The sequence below is a fragment of the Pseudopodoces humilis genome, chromosome 3 (assembly GCF_049639895.1).
Source record: "Pseudopodoces humilis isolate 2021_Gansu_Grassland_sample_001 chromosome 3, ASM4963989v1, whole genome shotgun sequence".
In the NCBI taxonomy this organism is placed as follows: domain Eukaryota; kingdom Metazoa; phylum Chordata; class Aves; order Passeriformes; family Paridae; genus Pseudopodoces; species Pseudopodoces humilis.
The window spans coordinates 83,892,907-83,910,889 of NC_142202.1; the positions used below are offsets into that span (position 1 = coordinate 83,892,907).

Here is a 17,983-nt window from a genome sequence, read left to right on the forward strand (position 1 = left end):
TAGCCCAGGAAAATGTTTCAATAGTGATATGTATTTGAAACTTCATTCATTTCTTCTCTCACCTACAGTTATCAAAGCCTTGGTGACACAGTAAACAACAATTAGTCAGGTTATAGGCATCATTCTGAAGACAGCATAATTAACAGGATACAAGCAAACTTTGCAGGACTTTCCTGACCAAAAGCCAACTCCCTAACTCTGAAAATACCTTACAAATATCATATTGTCATAAATTAAAGAAATTAAAGAAATAAAACACTCCATCCATAAGGTCTCCCTATATTTAGCCTAATGCCCGACAGTAAATTACTGTGACTTAATGATTCAACCTACTTATATTACAGTTAAATAAAAATTAATGCCATTATTAATTCCCTAATTATAGAAACAGAGTAATTCTTACCAACAGCAGTGACCTGCACTCTCTCGCTGCCACTTACAACATCAGAAGGAAAAGTGAATTCCAAAGTTTTTGATACTGCTTGTCGTTTATTCCCAGTCAAATCCAAAAGGACTGTCTGAGAATATGTCTGTTCCAATCCTTCAGCCTATAAAGATAAAGACAGGGATTCTGAGTATCCTTCTGTAGTTGATCCTGCCCTGAGCAGGAAGGTCATGCTACTCCCTTCCAATCTCAACCAATCTTTGATTCTGTGATCTTAAGTTTTTATTGTAGGATGAGATATTCCAATATCTACCATCTTCCACTGAAATGGAGCCTAAACATGAATCAGACTTCGACATCCAAAGCCGGGCAAGTTTTACCAAAAAGTCTGAAGGCTAAAATTCCACCTGTAGCAAAATAAAGAACTGTTACTGTAAAATAGGCTTTGAATGAAAGCCAGATGTGTGGCAAAATCAACTGCACTTATCCGAAACAGTTAGCAGGTCCACTCTCCACAGGTTGTTAAATTAGCTGCAGCACCAGGGGCTCAGTGATACACAAATATCTTTCAAGAAGCATTGGACAAACTATCTGTAGTAGAACACATCTATGTGTTCAGTCACACATAGAAGGGGATCTAAAGAATTTTAAAGGACTTTTAAAAAACTATTTTATAAGTAGTGTTTTCTACTTAAAGCCACCTGACCCCAAACCAACCATGCAGAGCAAGAGGCAGACAGGTACACTGGTTTGCCTTTTTGCTGCATTGTTGCCCATTTTCAGGAACAATTTACTTCAGGAATAAGCCAAGCTTCAGAATGTTTACCTTTACTAAAACTTTCTGGATAACAGCATCAGAAGCAGCAGATGATATTGCTGTCACTTTGATGGGAATCTCTCCCAGCTGTTTTGGTTTGATTGGGAATTGAACAGTTTTCCCATCTTCACTTGGTACAGATATGGATTGTTGATTTGCTGTAGCATTTATTTCACTGGATGTTAGAATAACTTCAAAAGCATCATTCATATCCAGGATCACAGTAACCTGTAAATACAGTAATATTTGCAATACAAAGTATTAATTTTGAAAAGCTGCTTTCATAAACTGACACCTGCTTCGTGTATAGAGAAATAGGTCTGCCCAATAAAGAAAATAGGCCAGTTCTCACAGAGAAAGACAGTCTCCACCAGTGATGAAAACCCTGTAATATCTAGTAACATTCAAAGATAATGAGATTGTTCTGTTACCTCAGCTTCTTCTTTCAAGTAATTAAAGATGTTCACTTCCAAAATGAACTGCTCTCCTCTGATGATGGAGTATGGAAGGTTCAGGAAAACAAAAAAAGGCTGAAAAACTTGTAGCTGCAAAACAAAATCAGTCATGAACCCTTACAACTAGAGACTAGAAAGAGAATTACTATACAGTGTGTCTTCCAATCACTTTTAAATTCAATGACAGAGTAATGTTTAGTTGGACTCTACAGCTGACAAAACATATTACTGCAGGGCTGAAACAGAAGGCGAAAATGCTTCTGGTCATTAGCACCATTAGAGACATCGTTCAGATGAGAGCTGCTGACAGCTTTGACAGGGCAGCCCCAACAGAGGCAGCTGAATTAGGACTATGAGTCTGTCATCTGGCAAGTCTGGAAGCTGTGATCTGTCCTGAGCTCTCATTAAGGTAACTGAATTGCTTTGAGTACACAAGTAATGGATTAACGTCAATTGACCTATCTTCATGTCAATACACAAGTAACTAAGTAACTGACTCACCCAAATTCTGTAACTTACAATGATTTTTTTTTTAATTTAGTAAGATTAATCTTAGCACAAGTTCTTTAGTAATACTTCTAAAAATACATACTATATTAATTGATATAACGGCCTGCAGAAATATACCAGCAAGCAGTTTCTTTTATCTGTGAACAGAGGGGTTTGGAAGAAATCTTGGCTCCAAGAAGTCAATGGTAAGGTCTCATCAAGCTGAATGGGATCAAAATTTCACTGTTTATGAACATCTGTACAATAACAATGGCTGAGACACGATGTCCTTTATTATCAACATGTCAACTAAAAATTATTTTAATTCAGTTTGCATTTAAAAACATCTTCCAAGTGTTTTGAGTTTCAGAAACAAAAATCCTTCAGCTTTTTCATCTAGCTAACAAATACTTAAATGCTTTCTCTAAAAAATAAAAAAAAACAGTTGCTTGCTAAAGCTCTCAGTGTCATAAACTTCTTTAGATATTAAATATGGAAGGTCTGATGGAGACTTTTTTGATTAGTTCATAGTAAAGGTTTTCCCTTTATACCTATTTTCTTTGTCTTTTTACTTTTCTTTAAAACTGAAGTTTTACACTCATGAATATGCCAGTATATTACAACAAAATACAACTGAGTGAAATTACTGACACTCTGTGTAGGAGAAGTCCAAATAAAACCATGATGCAAAGCAGTACATGACATAAAGCACGCAGATGTCATTTATTTCCCCCATAACATTTTTCATGTCTTTCTTTTACTTGCCTCTCTGTATGGTACTGATTAACATGTTTCAGCCATATGGAACTCTAAGCACAACCTAAATGTCCCAACAACAGTGAAGTACTGAACAATACATGGGGGTGATTATAGCTAAATTATTATCTCAACATCTGTTCTACTTGGAGCCTTCTCACATTTGAGGATGAGCGGCCAAGTGTGTATTTCCATACAGTTTTAATCAGAAAACTATTCCTCCTTCTGTCCCATCTCTGCCAAGCCAAGTGAAAGAAACAAGAATCAAAATTCCAGTCTCAAAGGAGCCTTAGCCACAAAATCCAGATTGGGCTCCAAATTCTGTAGTGGAGTTCAGTTCAGGATGTTCAAAGCACATGCTCTGTGTCTGGTATAGCTGCCAACTGTGAAATCTGGACCTAGATCTCAGTTTGGATCTCAACAGTTGCCCCTCCCCAAGAATTTGAGGGCATGAGAACTTAAATGGGTAAGTTGGCTGTCTTCAAGCTATGCTTACACTAGTCCAGGAACCAAGATGGAAATCTACAGCCCACTACTACAGTCTCAACCATTCTAAACTTAGGTAAGGAAGTGGAGCTGTCTCTGATAGGAACATAGTTTCTCTAGGATCTTTATGTAATGAATGGATGGATTATTCTGTATATTTAAAACACTAGCTAAATGAGACTTCAGTAATTAATTCCTATTTTAAACAACTAAAGAACTCTCTCAGTAGTGGTTTCCTTGAATACAGAGTGATCCTAGGACAATTACACTTGTACACTGGGAATGTCAGGTTAGAGATCTAACTTAAGGACTGCTAAATTTAGCTTAAATCACTGAACTCCTCAAACACTTGGAAGCAAGAAAAGAGCTTTGGGACACAGGAATTTGGGAGCAAGAAGACTCTCACCCCAAGGCTAGCTCTCAGTGTCCACTCTGCTCCTCAAGCTAAGTCATCCAAAACTTAGCACCTAACACAGATCACAGAATGGTTGGGGGAACCTCTGCATGACATCTAGTCCAAACACCCTACAAGTTTACCTAGAGTAGGTTGTACCTGTGTTTACTCCAGGACTGCTTTTGACAGATAAATTTAGTCTTAAGTCAAGTCTCTGTTCTCCCTCCTGGGGTAAGCATTAGCCAAAAGTGTTAGCAGAGCAGCAGACAAATGCCTCTCACATGCCAGCCACCTCCTCCCTGCCAGTCTGTGCAAACCTCACTGAATGCATTACCAGCTCATGGACTGCTCTCTGGGCAGAGCCAAGAAAACATGGAACACTGTTCCCAAATAGTCATTCCCCCCGTCTACACACAAAGATTCTGAAATGGGCACATCCTGGAAGCACTCTAACAAAAAAAAAAAAAAAACCTGCTCCAACAGAAATAGGCATCCAAATATCTGTGTGGAGTCTTAGATAGTCACATGAGCAGGAAGGGAAGGCAGATACAGTGTGTGATACTTCAGTGATACTGTTTTCGTTACAGTTTGAACACACAGGGCCTCTCAATCACTTCATTAGCACAAGGAGATGCTGCTGTTAGAAATAAATCAGAGTCCAGCAACAACCTGCAGCGTTACCAGCCTTAAATGAGAGCTCTCTAGTGAGATGGTACCTCCACTGGAGCAGTCGTCACTCCAAGCCCGCCGTTTTCAGAGATCACAAAAGCACTGGCTACCCAGGATGTGATGGTATCAGGTACAATGGCATCCATTGTGGTTTCTGTGTCAGACCTGATGGCACAAGGGGAGAGCAGACTTTCAAAATCATCCATTTATGGACATCAGTAAGTGGACCCATATGTTTAAAATGCATGAAAACTAAAGTTCAAATTCCTGGAAAGAAAAGCTACTCATTATCCATTTTTTTTTTCCTTTTCTAACCATTTAGAAGTAATGTGATGGGATCAAAATTACTTCAAAAATTTAAATTACATGAATTGAAGGTAATTACACTGTAATTTGAAGGTAATTACATTACATGTAATCCACTTTTACATGTCCTTTAAAACTATCCCAGATGATGGTTGCTTCATGAACTTCTCAGCTGTAAAAGAATACAAGATTTGTGCTTCATGACACAGGTCAGATTTCACCATCATTTGACAGTTTGATCTATTCACTGAATTAGGTGCAGATAGCAATAGATTTCTGGGCTAATCACCATCTTTTTATGTACTGTAGAGAAAAAGGCTAGGTCTCCTTATCCATTATCTCCCAGTTTGTAAATGTAAGTTTATTTCTTTTGTCTCTAGGTACTAGAGACAAAAGGAAAACGTAGATAATATTAGATATTAATCTATTAATAGTAGGTAATAGTAGATAAAAGTTCTAGCTACGTTTATCTAGCTTCTATTGAAACCACTAGGCCTTCAGTCAGGCATAATCCTCTCTTGTGCAGTTGTACAACTCCTCATTTTTTCCATCTCTGATCTCACTTGCGGCCTCTAGGTGGTAGCAGAATATAAATCTACATTTTTAAGCAGTGCTCTTCAGCACCAGTGTAGAATGCTACTGAAACCCACAAAAAAAAACGGCAAGTGAAAATTGGTTTCCTTTTACTTCTAATTTATACCTCATTTTAGTGTCGATCCAAAGCCAAGTCTCTGGAAAATGTGTCCTCACATAGAGATTGCTGAAATCAGGAGGTCCATTTTTAGATATCGACATATCATCACCGAAACCATCCTCTATAGGTATCATTCCATCATCTACAAAATAAAAAATACTGTCCTACCTTCCAAATATCTATATTTAGAAAACTCAAATAAATACAGTTAAGAAAAGTCAAATTAATATATTGTTTGGAGTCTAATCTATAGCTTTGTTACATATGATAAGACTACTTTGGGACACTGGGAACTTTTTGATTTTAATAATAAAAAAAGTTTCATACAAATTTCTACATGGCCTCTGTGGACTACTGATTAAACTGGTGTAATTTGGCTACACATGACAAACCACTGCAATATGTATCAACTGGAGCTGCAAATGAAAACTCTACTCATCCTTAGGTTTTTAAGGGGTAATGTCACTGAAGTAAAAAAGTAAAATTTCTGAAATGCTTTTATGAATTCTGTATGTCTTGAACCTCTGAAATGTTAATGATTTGCAAGGCTGGATGCAACCTGTATGCAGCACAGTAAGAAGACATAATAGGGGCCCTATCCCATGGACCTCCTTCCCCACTCAGTAAATTAGATTTGGCTACATTTGTCATATTACTTACAAAGAAAATGTTCCTTATCCTCCTCAAGAACTGCATCAGTTGATACCCAAAGGCTGCATTTCTGGATAAAATTTATACAGTATATCTCAATAGAGGACACTCAGGACATCAACAGTGCTTATCTATATTCTTTTTCTCTTCTTTCTTTTTAGGTAAATAAAGTCATAAAGCAAGCATGAAACTAAAGCAAACAATATACAGAAACCTAAAAAAACTGAGATGATATGAATCTGAAAATTGCCATAATGACTGAAAAGTTTTCAAAGTGAAGACTATATCAGGCATAAATCAACCTGTATTTATGGAAGTGTAAATATATTCCTTGGCATTCAGAGTATTACATATTGCCAAAATTCACAATTCTAAATAAGCCATGAAAACATTACATTGTCTATATTTGCGAAAGTTAGAAAGTTCATTTTTTTCTAGCAAGTGCACTAAGCAGTAAAAACACAACAGCCTAAAATTATGAAAAAATTCAAAAAGTACCTGAAATACACCAAAAGAACCTCTGACCAGGGGGAAATACTGCACTGTGCTGTATAAATTGAGCTCATGGAGGACCTAAAAAAAAAAAAAAAAAAAAAGATCCAAAGACTGAATGCCAACTTGCCAACTCACAGTTGTAAGAGCTTTCACTGTTGCTAATTCATACAGCTGTACCACAAGCTGTAGGTTGCTTACCTCTCATGGCAAAGGGAAAATAATCTGTGACAGGATGAAGGGGGTTACATTGTAGTGGTTTTATGATTAATGGAAGAGTGGCCAAGACTGTGCACAAGCCTGGAATAGAGCCTATAGCCCACTGATATTTTATGGTACTTAGGCTAAGTCCTTTGACTACTTTAGGAATTATATATATTGTAAGCTCTTTCAAGCTGTAGATGCAGTAAAGCTTCTGCAAGTAAAGGTAATTTAAACATATGAATAATTTATTCTGTGCTCCTAAGGAAAAAAAAAACTTTATTTTATATTATTAACCTTAAGTAGCACAAAGCACAACTCATTTGTTATTTTTTGTGACTTTGTCTTTTCTGAAAGAAGAAACTGCCAACAACTGTCTTAATAATTTATCAAATGAAGAACAATGAAGTATTGATTGGAATTGTAAATGCTGTACCTATTACCTTTTAAGCCTTACAGTCTCTTCCACTCGTGTGACTTGCAAACGTGAAAAAAAATTGCATAATTACAGGCTAAAAATCATGCTCAAAGAACATTATTTGTTCAGCATATAATCTGTAACATTTCCACAAACATACATCTTTCATACACACAATAATGACAACATACTTACAGATTCTTCTGTTATGTCACTACTTTCGCCCAGAAGCTTTGCACTTTTATCAACAACTGAAAGTCCAATTACTGATCCTGGCTCTGTTGTACTGATTTTAAGGGAGACTTTCTCAGATGGCTTGGCTTTATCTTTGCTCCAAGAGATTTTAATCTAGAAAAAAGTGAAACACAGCACTGATTTAAATTCTACAGTGATATTTACAGCTGTTAACAATTCCCAGGAAGCAATTTTTTTAGATTTGTTTTGGCTATAATTAAGACCCTGGATTTGCTTTTCCTAACCTTTGGGGCACTGGGGACCTCTGAGAGTCTTTTTCCTAGGACTTTTGGTAACTTGGATAAATCATGAGGCAAATGGAGACATTTTTCACGCAGCAGGACAAACAGGCTTCCTACTGATGTGTGGTTGTAAGTGTAAAAGTCTCCAGAAGAGAGAAAGAATTTGAACCCATCCAGCCTTTGGATGGTCTCACCTATAAAAAGTGATACTGAGGCTTTTATTTGCACAAAGGACCAAATCTCATCCTGCTAAGTAAGCTGGAAAAATCAATTCATTGATGCAATAAGCATTTTGATTTAAAGTATGGATAGTCACATGAAACACAAACACTGGTCACAATGTGACCACTGCCTGGCTAGAACAAGCAGTTTATCAAGGTCTTGATAAACTTTTACAATTCTACTCTTAGAGCACTTATGATACCTTGTCACTATGTTGGCCAGAGTAATCTTTGGCTCAGAAATTGACCAAACCACTAAAAATACAAGGAGATGCTGTGCATCTCTTTAGGTGGAAAACACAGCACCAGTAGAAAGGACTTTCAAACATGCAAAAACTGGACCCTAATTGCATTGGTATTATCAAAATCTTTCCAAAGACTTGCAGAAACCTCAGATTAGATCCTCAATGAAATGAAAAAGTTTTTACATTTACAATACTATGATCCAAAATACCGTTTACAAAAGCCAGACAGAAACATGGTCTCACACTCAAGTTCAATACAATTACCTTGTCATCCAAGGCAGGCTGGATGGGGACAGTGAGAGCATCATTTACAACCACTCCAAGCTCATCTACATAGAATACAAGTACAGATATCAAAGGAGCCCAGGAATTTTCTGCTGTTAAAGTGAATGTTTTTGTAGACTTTGTGCCAAAAGCCATAATTTCTTCCTTAGATAATACCTGAAAGAGAATAAAATCAAACACTCAAACTGTTGGTATCCTCAATATGTCATAAGCTCAGTAATTCATTCTACAAGTAGCTGCTAAAGAAGAGACACATAGATGTGTGTGATTCATCATTATTTTTACTAACTGGTAGTCCAAGTTCTGTGAAAGTGGGCATGGTAGCTGATGTAATATTTAAATAATATATTTTTTCTGTGTTTCAATTCCTGTATTACTATGGACAAGTAAAGAACTACAAGGGCAAATATATGGTATGAGAACATAATACAACAGTAATAGGGTTGGTTCATGTGAGTTTGGATCAGGCATATACTTTTAAAAGCAAACCTCCAAAACACCCCTACTTAGAACAGTTTGTTTGCCTCATGGAGAGCATGAACTCAGGTCTAGGAAAGTGCTCCAGTTAAAAGCAGGCATTCCTTTTAACAGATCAGATTAGGGCTAGTCTAAGCTATCCCAAATACCCGGATTTCAGGTCCACAGCATCAACTTTTTCACTCTAGATTTGTTCCTACCAGATCATACACTTACTAACAAAGACAGAAAGATGAAGGGCAGTTCCCTGCCTTTGGCTGCATGGACCTAATTTATTTTAAACCTTCTAGAGAGTGTTTCTATTATAGAAAATACATATGAATACCCAAATTTTACATGGTTTTCCTAATTCAGCTTACTATTAAAGTCTGTGAAAGAAAAAAGAATCCTAGCTACCATGGTCACTAAGATGCTGACTGAACAAGACAGGATGGGAAAACTGAACAAGACAGGATGTTTTAAAGACAGGATGGGAAAATTAGGATAGTATATATAATAAATCTTTCTGATCCTTTAAGATACAGTAGAGCAGCTGAGCAATTAAGCCACTACACAAGACATTTACTTTAATATGCTTCCTATGAATCTCCCTTGTTAACAACACCCCTCTGTTCACTGCACCATCTGTTTCCTTAGCAGGCAGCTCTTCTCACCCTGTAGCCACAGGCTCAGCCTGCCAGTCCTGAATCTGCATACAGGCTCTACCAGGCCCCTGCTTCCATCTGCATCTGCACACAAAGCCACAGTTTGGGCTGCTCCTGGGACATCCTTGTCCCTTCTCCTATTGCAGAAGCTCTGCATAGTCAGAAACAGTATTTGTCTCACAGCTGTGTCTTGTCTCACATCTGCGAGCAGAGATAACCCAACACCCAGATCAGAGAAGCACTTTTTCCAGATGCACTTCCTTACAGTGCCAGGGGCATTCCTCCCAGGTAGAATAATAGAATTCTCTTTCAAAAAGGACCATCCTAGTGCAAAGGAAGTTTTTCAGCCTCCTCTTCCAGAAATCACAATTAAAAAATGCTGAATCTCTCAAATCAGATTCCACTCACTGGAGTATTTCTCAAGTTGGCAAAAGTCATCTTGGATTGTCCCCATATGTAAAGCCTGTAACTTACCAGATAGTGATACTCTCTCACTGGCTTGTTGCTTGCAATGCTCAGCTCAAAAGGCTTCCCAGCCTAGGAAAAGCACATGATTCATATGGATGAGTATGGAAAATCCATGAGTAACTTGATTTTTATCGTGGCTAGTTTTGTCTCAGACTGTACCTTTATATCCTGGCTCCTTGTTTTAACCTGGAGATAAGTCTGACTGGGGGAGCTGAACACATCATAAACACCTATGTCAGTCTTACTGCTGAGGAACTCTGCCTGTGAGACAGTGCAAAAAACAACTCTTAACAAAACAGAAAAATCTGTGATGTTTATTTATGTAGTACAGCTTACAAGACCATGGTAGCCTTAGCAAAAGTCCACTTTGTGCTTTGGGTATCTGGGGTTTTTTTCCTTTGATATCATGGTGCAATTATTAAAACCCATTTAACAGGATCTCTCACTTTCTTTCCAGCTGTAACATGAAGTAACAAAAATAACAACAGGTGTCATGTCAGCTGTTGCAGATAGCAGGACAGCATATCACTGATCCCAGCCCATGCAATTTAGTGTGTCAACACTCCAAAGCAACATGTTACAAAGCAGTACCTGAACTCTCAGAGTTTTTGTATCAGACAGGATTGGAAATTCAACATCAATTACTCCATTTTCTGGAACTGTGTAGTTCAGGATGTGAACCGTCAGATTTCTCTCCTCTGTTGCCTCATTTTCCATGTGAGAAAATGAAGAGTGATGGAAAAGCAGGTCTGACTGTTGTGTAGTGATTGTTACAAGATTCTGCCTCTCTTCAGCTGTCAGCTGGTTGCTATCAGAACGAGACACCTTTAGCTAAACAAAAATAAAGAAAACACTCATCAAACCCATCAACCAGGGTAAAGCTAAAATATGCACAACACATAGCATGTAACAATATATTTGCACTCACATCATATCAAAAAAAAATAAATGCATCCTCAGATTTCTCAGACATCAATAGCTTTATTTCTGTTCCCTCATAAGCACTGAAAGTAGGAAAGTCAGGCAAGAACAAAATTATTCATAACTCCAGGGAATAAAAAAAAGAGTAAAAGCAAAGTAGATGGAACTGAAAGGAGACGTGTTCCATTTCAGCTCTCCCAATTACGCTTCCAGTTGTAAATGTTTATGTCTCAGCTAAACTATACATATCCTACCTACAGTCTGAATATTTCATTTTTTCACTTGCATTTCACCACCACAAGAAAGGGCAACCCAACATTTACATCATGTGGGCAAATAAGTCAGATGAGCAGAGATGGTTCTGAGTCAGATGTGTTTATGAATTCATCAAATGAGTTGAAGACTGAAACCAGGCCCAAAATTGAAAGTGTGCAACTTCTTCACTCCATCATACATCAATCAGCACTACAACTTACAACATTTATGCCCACATTCAAGCAGATTTTCATCCAGTAAAATCATTCTTATTCTGCATTATACACCACCAAAAAATCAGCTTTTATACTGAAAAACACAGAACTAATGTTTCCCTTTCTTTGTCCATAGATATCACTGCATTACCTCTCCTCCACAGCCATTATTTTCCTGTTCCCTCTCTGAAGAGCATATACTCTTCATGTAAGATCTCCACCTTTTAGTAACAGTAGCAGCTATTCATTCACACTTCTTTGGGACCATAACTGCACTATAACCTTCCTGTCTGCCAGCTGCAAGAATTGACAGATGCCTCAGCTATCTCTCACTCAGTTCATCTTGGAAGATGAGAAAAAAATAGGTGGATTCAAACTGGGATGCAGGCAAAGAAAATGAAAAGCACAAAAAGCAAAAGCCCAAATGATCAGGCTAGCATAAAGCTACATCTTGAGCCAATCTCCTCTGGAAGAGTATATTCAGCCTAAATCACTGCTACTTAGGTCTCATTTCTATACAGTAAAGGCTCAAAAACTGATTCCCCTTTTCAAGCAAAATGCAGTGATACAATATGCCACCACTGAAAAATGTAGAAATACTGTTGAGGGAAATGGAGTTGAGGGACAGAATGAAGAACATGAAATATGTCTAAGAGTGGACTGTAGCTGGCATGAAAAAGACAGGACAGACAAAAGGCAGAAACAACACTCACTTGAAAGAAATGTGGCTTGATAAGTTTTAACTGAATTATGTAAAAGCTGCTTAAATATACAAATTCACTATATAAAGTATATATTTGTCTATGTATATATATGTATTTATATACAGTTAGATACACAAATCCTATAAAGAGGTTTGAAACTTAATAACTAATCTGTTGTTTCAAAGCACAGCCAAAAAAAACTAGCTAGTAAAGATTTCTCTTCCATAAGAATGATGACAAACTATACACAAATATATCCTGCCAAGACTACAGCATTCCCACTTTACTCTTTTCTAGAACAAATGCCTTCAAGTTTAGTATTTGCTGATATGTATTATGAAAAAAAAAGAGGGACTGTGAAAATAAATCTGTAAATTACACATAAAAATCCAAGGCAAACTTTACTATCTAAGCATAGAGGAAAAATCACATTAGTTTATCCATAGATGATAATCAAACAAAAGAACTTACAGTAGCTATGAAGTTCAGAGATGGCTTTATAACTCTAGAGTAGTCCAGAAATTCAATAAAATAGTCACTTTGCTTTGGAAATATGATGGTACTTGAATTTTGGGAGACACCTGTTGAATAATTGTATGTGTTTAGACAATATTCATTTAACACATATAGTACTTTAGCAGCAATACAATTTACTGCCTGTGACTTTGAAATAATTCTGTCATATTTTTCACCACTTCCACTCTTATCATGCTCCATCCTTCTAGCTGAGCATCAGTACAAAGGTAGTCTATATACTGGTACTGCCTGCCACAATGAAATATAAGATATACACAGGGCTCCACTCACACAGACTATGTCAGAATGACACAAGGAAGAAACTTACTAAATCCCAAATCAGCCAGCTTCACCTTCCAGGGTTTCTACAGAAAGTCTGTAATTACACAATTAAACCTAATTTCTGGGACAGACACAAATTTTGTACACGTTTGTTTGTTTGTTTGTTTTTTCTAATGTCCAGTGGAACACAAACTCACAAAAAACTCTCAGTTTGCAAATCAGTCCATCTAGAAGAGGCTAGACTGTGGACAACCTAGGACCAGGCAACTCCTTCTACTAATGTGGCTTACAAATACACAATGTCAGGTAAGTTTATGATTAAAGTTAAGTTTGCAAAATTCAGGCTAATGCTAGCAATTCTTTATGCCTGCTTTTCTTGTCAAAAATGATCAGTCACTGACTTTAAGCTCCTATCAGAATGTGTTTCTTGGTTATTTAATAAATCATTTAGCATAGAACTCTATTCAACCAAGTTAGCAGTTGGTTAAACTACTAAATTTCAAATAATATATTTGGATGTGGATGGTTTGTGCTGACACCTGTACAAGACAATTTTCTAGAGCTCCAACGTCTTCCACAAAGCAGTAGGGCACTCTGGATTTCTGTCAGACCTCACAGCCACATACCTGTGAGTGACTCAGTCACCACCGCAATCATTTCTATCGGCTCTGTGTAATCGCTGTCACCGTGGTGCCACGATTGCTCAGCATTCAAGTTTTGCAACATTAGCTTGTTACAGGTTACATTCACAGATCCATTTATCTGCAATGTAGGAAAAAATAAGTGTTGAGCCAGAAAAGCTGAGGACACCTTTCTGTCTACAGTAGATTAGTTCTGGTTAAGTCCTCTAGCTCCCTCCATATACAAGTTTTGGAGGGTGAACACCAGAGAATTATGAATGCTGACCCCTTATTTTTTTGCCATCATCAACCATTTTTATTAAATCCAGTAGAAGTTCACTACTTTTTTGGAGGCAACAAAGCTTTATGGAAAAAGTTACTTTTTTCTTTTTTTTCCCTAATTTCTGGAATTATCCACTTCCACATGGCTAGAGCAGTGGTACCTAAGCGCTTTACAGGAAAATACAATTAACAAGTTCCTGCTGAGGAGAGGGGTATACCCTATTCAATATCTGAGCTCAGATTTTCTGTAGACTAAGTGCTGCTGAAGGCACTGAAGTGGCTGAAGTAAGCAAACAGAAAATTACAGTCACTTCATGAGGCAAAAATTTAACCTTTTTTAATACAGTCCACATCTCAAAAGTAAAATATCTGATTTTGCAAAGAGAATGCAATGAATCTATTGCCTCTTTTAAGCCTTCAGACTGAAACTGTGTGTCTTTTTAAATTTCATGCTTCAGGTTACAATTAGTGCAATAGTTCAAATGTAATTGCTGCCAATTAGTAGGCAAAATGTTTTGGTTTCTACCATGCTAGAGCTTCACCTAGACAACTGGAGTGTTCTACTCCGGCCTTGTGACACAGAGCTCAGTGTGCAGAGCCAGACAGAGGGCCAGAGGGCATTCCTGAGCATGGGTCCTCCAGCACCTACACAGCTCCTGGAAAATTTTTCTACCCGAGTCAGTTGGTACTGTCCAAAATAACTGCCAGGCACAAGTAAAGGGAGCACAGGTGGCAAGTATCATTCCCAACAAGCAGTCTGAATATAGATGCTTTAGGCTGGAAATTAAAGAGAGTTTAACACTCTCCAGCTAAACCCTGCATTCAGGAATGATTCCAAGTGTCATTTAACCCACAACAGGACACTAGTTAAAGACACTACTAAGAGATGACTCACCTCCATTGTTGTTGTTATATTTCTCTTGTTTGTCCAGTAAGAAACAGAAAGGCAAGTGATTGTTACAGTTCCCTTTACTGGCTTTCCATATGTGTACCTGAAACACATCAGGCAAAGTCAAACACCACCCTCCAGGACTTGGGGTCCTGAAGACCTCCCAAGGCAAAAGATCCTACTCAAATATTATTCTCTGGCTTCAAACATGGATAGAATACATTTCTACTTTGAAACATGGAGGTTGCCATACTGACACCAGTTTATCAACATTAAAGCTGGAAGCCAAAAACCTGGAGAAGATACACAGTGCTGCTCTTTCCATTACACAAGCTCTACAAACCTCTTAAAATTATTATGGGCTGTATGATGTACAAAAGTTAACTGTGCTAAGCTAAAAGCTGAAAGCAAGTAACTGAACAGAACACTGATGTAGTATCACAACTAATATGCAGTAGAGGCAAAACAGGATGTGGGAAGTGTAAGTATTTTGCTTACCAAATACTGCTAACAAAAAATGAGATATCTCCAGATATTTGGTAATAATTATTACTACTTATTTAATAATCACAGTGTCAAGAAATCATTGCAAACAATGTCCAGCTGTGGCAAATCTGAAAACTTTAACATACTCCCTTCTTAGATGACAGTATAATCTTGCAGTCACTGAGCAGAAATAACATAAAAATTTTGTGTAAATGTTTCCAAATCATATTTAAGAGAAGCCATGACGCATGAGATTGAGACAGAGAAGTGAATGTGGGGAAGAATGACATGGGGACAGACAGGACACCTAAAATCATTCTGGTCCTCAGCAGTAATACATGCAGGTGTGATAATTTTAAAGTACTTTAAATCATTATGCAGCCACTGAAGTAATATCAAAGCTGAAAAGCAGATGGAAAGAAAAATCAAGAAGCGTAGATATAGGAATAACTCAACAGTCTTGTATTTGAACTCAGTCTTTCTAAGCAGACCTAAATACAATAATAAGCTGCCATTAGCTTTGAAATTATACTGCCATTGGGCAGCATCCCTGTACTTGATCTAAAAACACCCCAGAGAAGAAAAAGTTTCACGACATCTACTAGCATAAGTGGAATATAATCTCTTTGTATAAAGAGACATTATGTCTATAAAAACAGTCACCAGGAATGAAGTCATTCTCTATAAATAATTATGATGTATTAGTAAAACTTCGTCACTGCTGGAATTCAATCTCAGATGGTTCACTGGTGTCTAAATACGAATTTATTGCAGCAGACAGGTACATTTTCAAACACCTTATGAGTATACCAAATGACATAGTCAAGTATCCTGTGGAAGACTAAAACAACTTATGAAACCAAGTATTAGCTGGCACATAATGGATTCCAAACACAAAGCAGAACTGGGGGGGGAAGCAAGAACTTTATTTAAATTGCCCCTTATGATACTCACAGAATCATAGAATGGTTTGAGATGGGAGGATCTTAAAGGTCATATAGTTCTAATCCCCTTGCCAAATACAGGGATGAGACCCACCAGATCAGGCTGCTCAGGGCCCCATCCAACCTAGCATTGATAGTTTATAATATCAGGGTGCATGGACTCTATGGAATAAAGTGTTTTCTCAAAGTCCAAACATTTAATTTAAGCAGCTTGCTAAACAATCATTTCTGCACTTCACTTAGAAATGGACTGCTTTTTCAGAAAGTATTCATTATAAGGCATTAAATAACCTATGAAAGACCCTTTATTTCGGTCTTCTTGGATGGATCCATCAGGATCTGACCCTCATCTTCAAAAATTAAATTAATTTCTATTTGAGATTAATGCACTGCAAATTTTTGTCTAGATATTTAAGACATATTACAAGCAAGAAACTTAAGAAATTTTCAAATAAGGTAGCTGAAAATGTATAGCTATTGTCTAGAAGTAAGATTGCCAGACCTAATGAATTTACTAGATGTCTGAAGATCTACTGAACCTTGTTACAACAAAATCCAGTAACTAGAAATGGATACTAGCCAACTAATTTTGAATAGATGGGACTTTATTAGCATTCTAAATATAGGTTTTCACTTTGACATTTAGATACCCACAGTAAGTTTCTTAAGAGTATGGGTGACAACAGTATCAGTCATTTACTTACTTTGCAGAGACAACACCAGTTACATCTTCATCTCTCAAAGAGTAGTATAAGGGTGTTGTTATCATGACATCAAATTTTGGTAAAACTAAAAACAAAATTACAAGAAGCATTAAATTCACTGAACGAATATTTATTTTTTTAAGTAATAAGGGTAGAACATGTAATTTGATAAAGACTACTAGTTTCCTAGGTAAGATGTATTTTTAACCCAATCCCCAGACTACAACTTTTTGTAGAAAGGAGAAGAAAGCATCATAAAAACAGCCTGCATATAAGCCTGTAGGTCTGAAATATAAAACATTTAGCTTATTTGGCCTTTACAGAATTGGTAAGCTTCACAACCAGATACTATGCAGATATTTGGGGATCCTTAAAATACCAAAGATAAATAGGGCAGCTGATAAGATGGTATTTTTTGTCAGTATCAGAGAAGCCAAAAATTTGGAAATTAAACTTTCTGTGAGTATTTAAAATGCTCATGCCAGACAAGGGAAGCTAATATAAATTAATGGAGAATCACTACTGATTTTGGTCACTACTAAATGCCCTAAAATAATACTTACCATATTCCATCACTTGAAATCTTTGATAATGAACTTGACCCTATTGGAAAAAAATAATATGAGAAAATACATACAATTGTGGTTAGATTGGTAAATTTAACATATCTTCTTGGCTAAATCCCACCCATATGCAAGTCAAACTACAATTTCTGACATGGTGTGATTTTAAATCATGGCTCAATCCCTATCAGCTCCTGGAGAGACCAGCAGTATGTATTTGCAAAACAGAAGGACACAGAAGTTCATGTGAAACAGACTGTATTTACCATGCACAACTTTTACAGCTTCCAGTCTGCAGACATCTACATAGGCCTGGTTTCTGTACTAAAGAAATGGAATACCTGAGCTATGATTCTACATTTACTCAAAAGGTGGCTGCAGTTTTGTTACACTCTACAGCCATGCTTACTTGAGGAGAGATACCCACCCTTGTGCTGTATGTTCTCATCCCAGCTATTTGTTACTTAAAATCAAGGAAAGAAATTTTAAAAATTATATAATGTGCTGTTACTTGTGCTCTCTTCTATTTTCCCATTTTTCTAAATTTTTCACTTATTTCCCGATTTTCTTCAG

At 37.0% G+C, this 17,983-nt stretch overlaps 1 protein-coding gene across 1 annotated transcript in view; it reads right to left on the minus strand.

Annotated features, from left to right (window-relative positions):
* Positions 1–17,983, minus strand: part of CD109 (CD109 molecule) — a 69,856-nt gene that overhangs the window by 28,508 nt on the left and 23,365 nt on the right. The window contains exons 6-22 of the mRNA XM_005518144.3: positions 17,411–17,450; positions 16,848–16,932; positions 14,720–14,816; positions 13,549–13,684; positions 12,596–12,705; positions 10,621–10,860; positions 10,189–10,290; positions 10,036–10,098; positions 8,420–8,596; positions 7,409–7,561; positions 6,601–6,675; positions 6,112–6,172; positions 5,458–5,593; positions 4,499–4,616; positions 1,634–1,747; positions 1,212–1,430; positions 404–548 (exon numbers count right to left, since the gene is read on the minus strand). Of these exons, the coding sequence (XP_005518201.2) occupies positions 404–548; positions 1,212–1,430; positions 1,634–1,747; positions 4,499–4,616; positions 5,458–5,593; positions 6,112–6,172; positions 6,601–6,675; positions 7,409–7,561; positions 8,420–8,596; positions 10,036–10,098; positions 10,189–10,290; positions 10,621–10,860; positions 12,596–12,705; positions 13,549–13,684; positions 14,720–14,816; positions 16,848–16,932; positions 17,411–17,450 (2,071 nt within the window). The remainder of the gene's footprint in view (positions 1–403; positions 549–1,211; positions 1,431–1,633; positions 1,748–4,498; positions 4,617–5,457; positions 5,594–6,111; positions 6,173–6,600; positions 6,676–7,408; positions 7,562–8,419; positions 8,597–10,035; positions 10,099–10,188; positions 10,291–10,620; positions 10,861–12,595; positions 12,706–13,548; positions 13,685–14,719; positions 14,817–16,847; positions 16,933–17,410; positions 17,451–17,983) is intronic.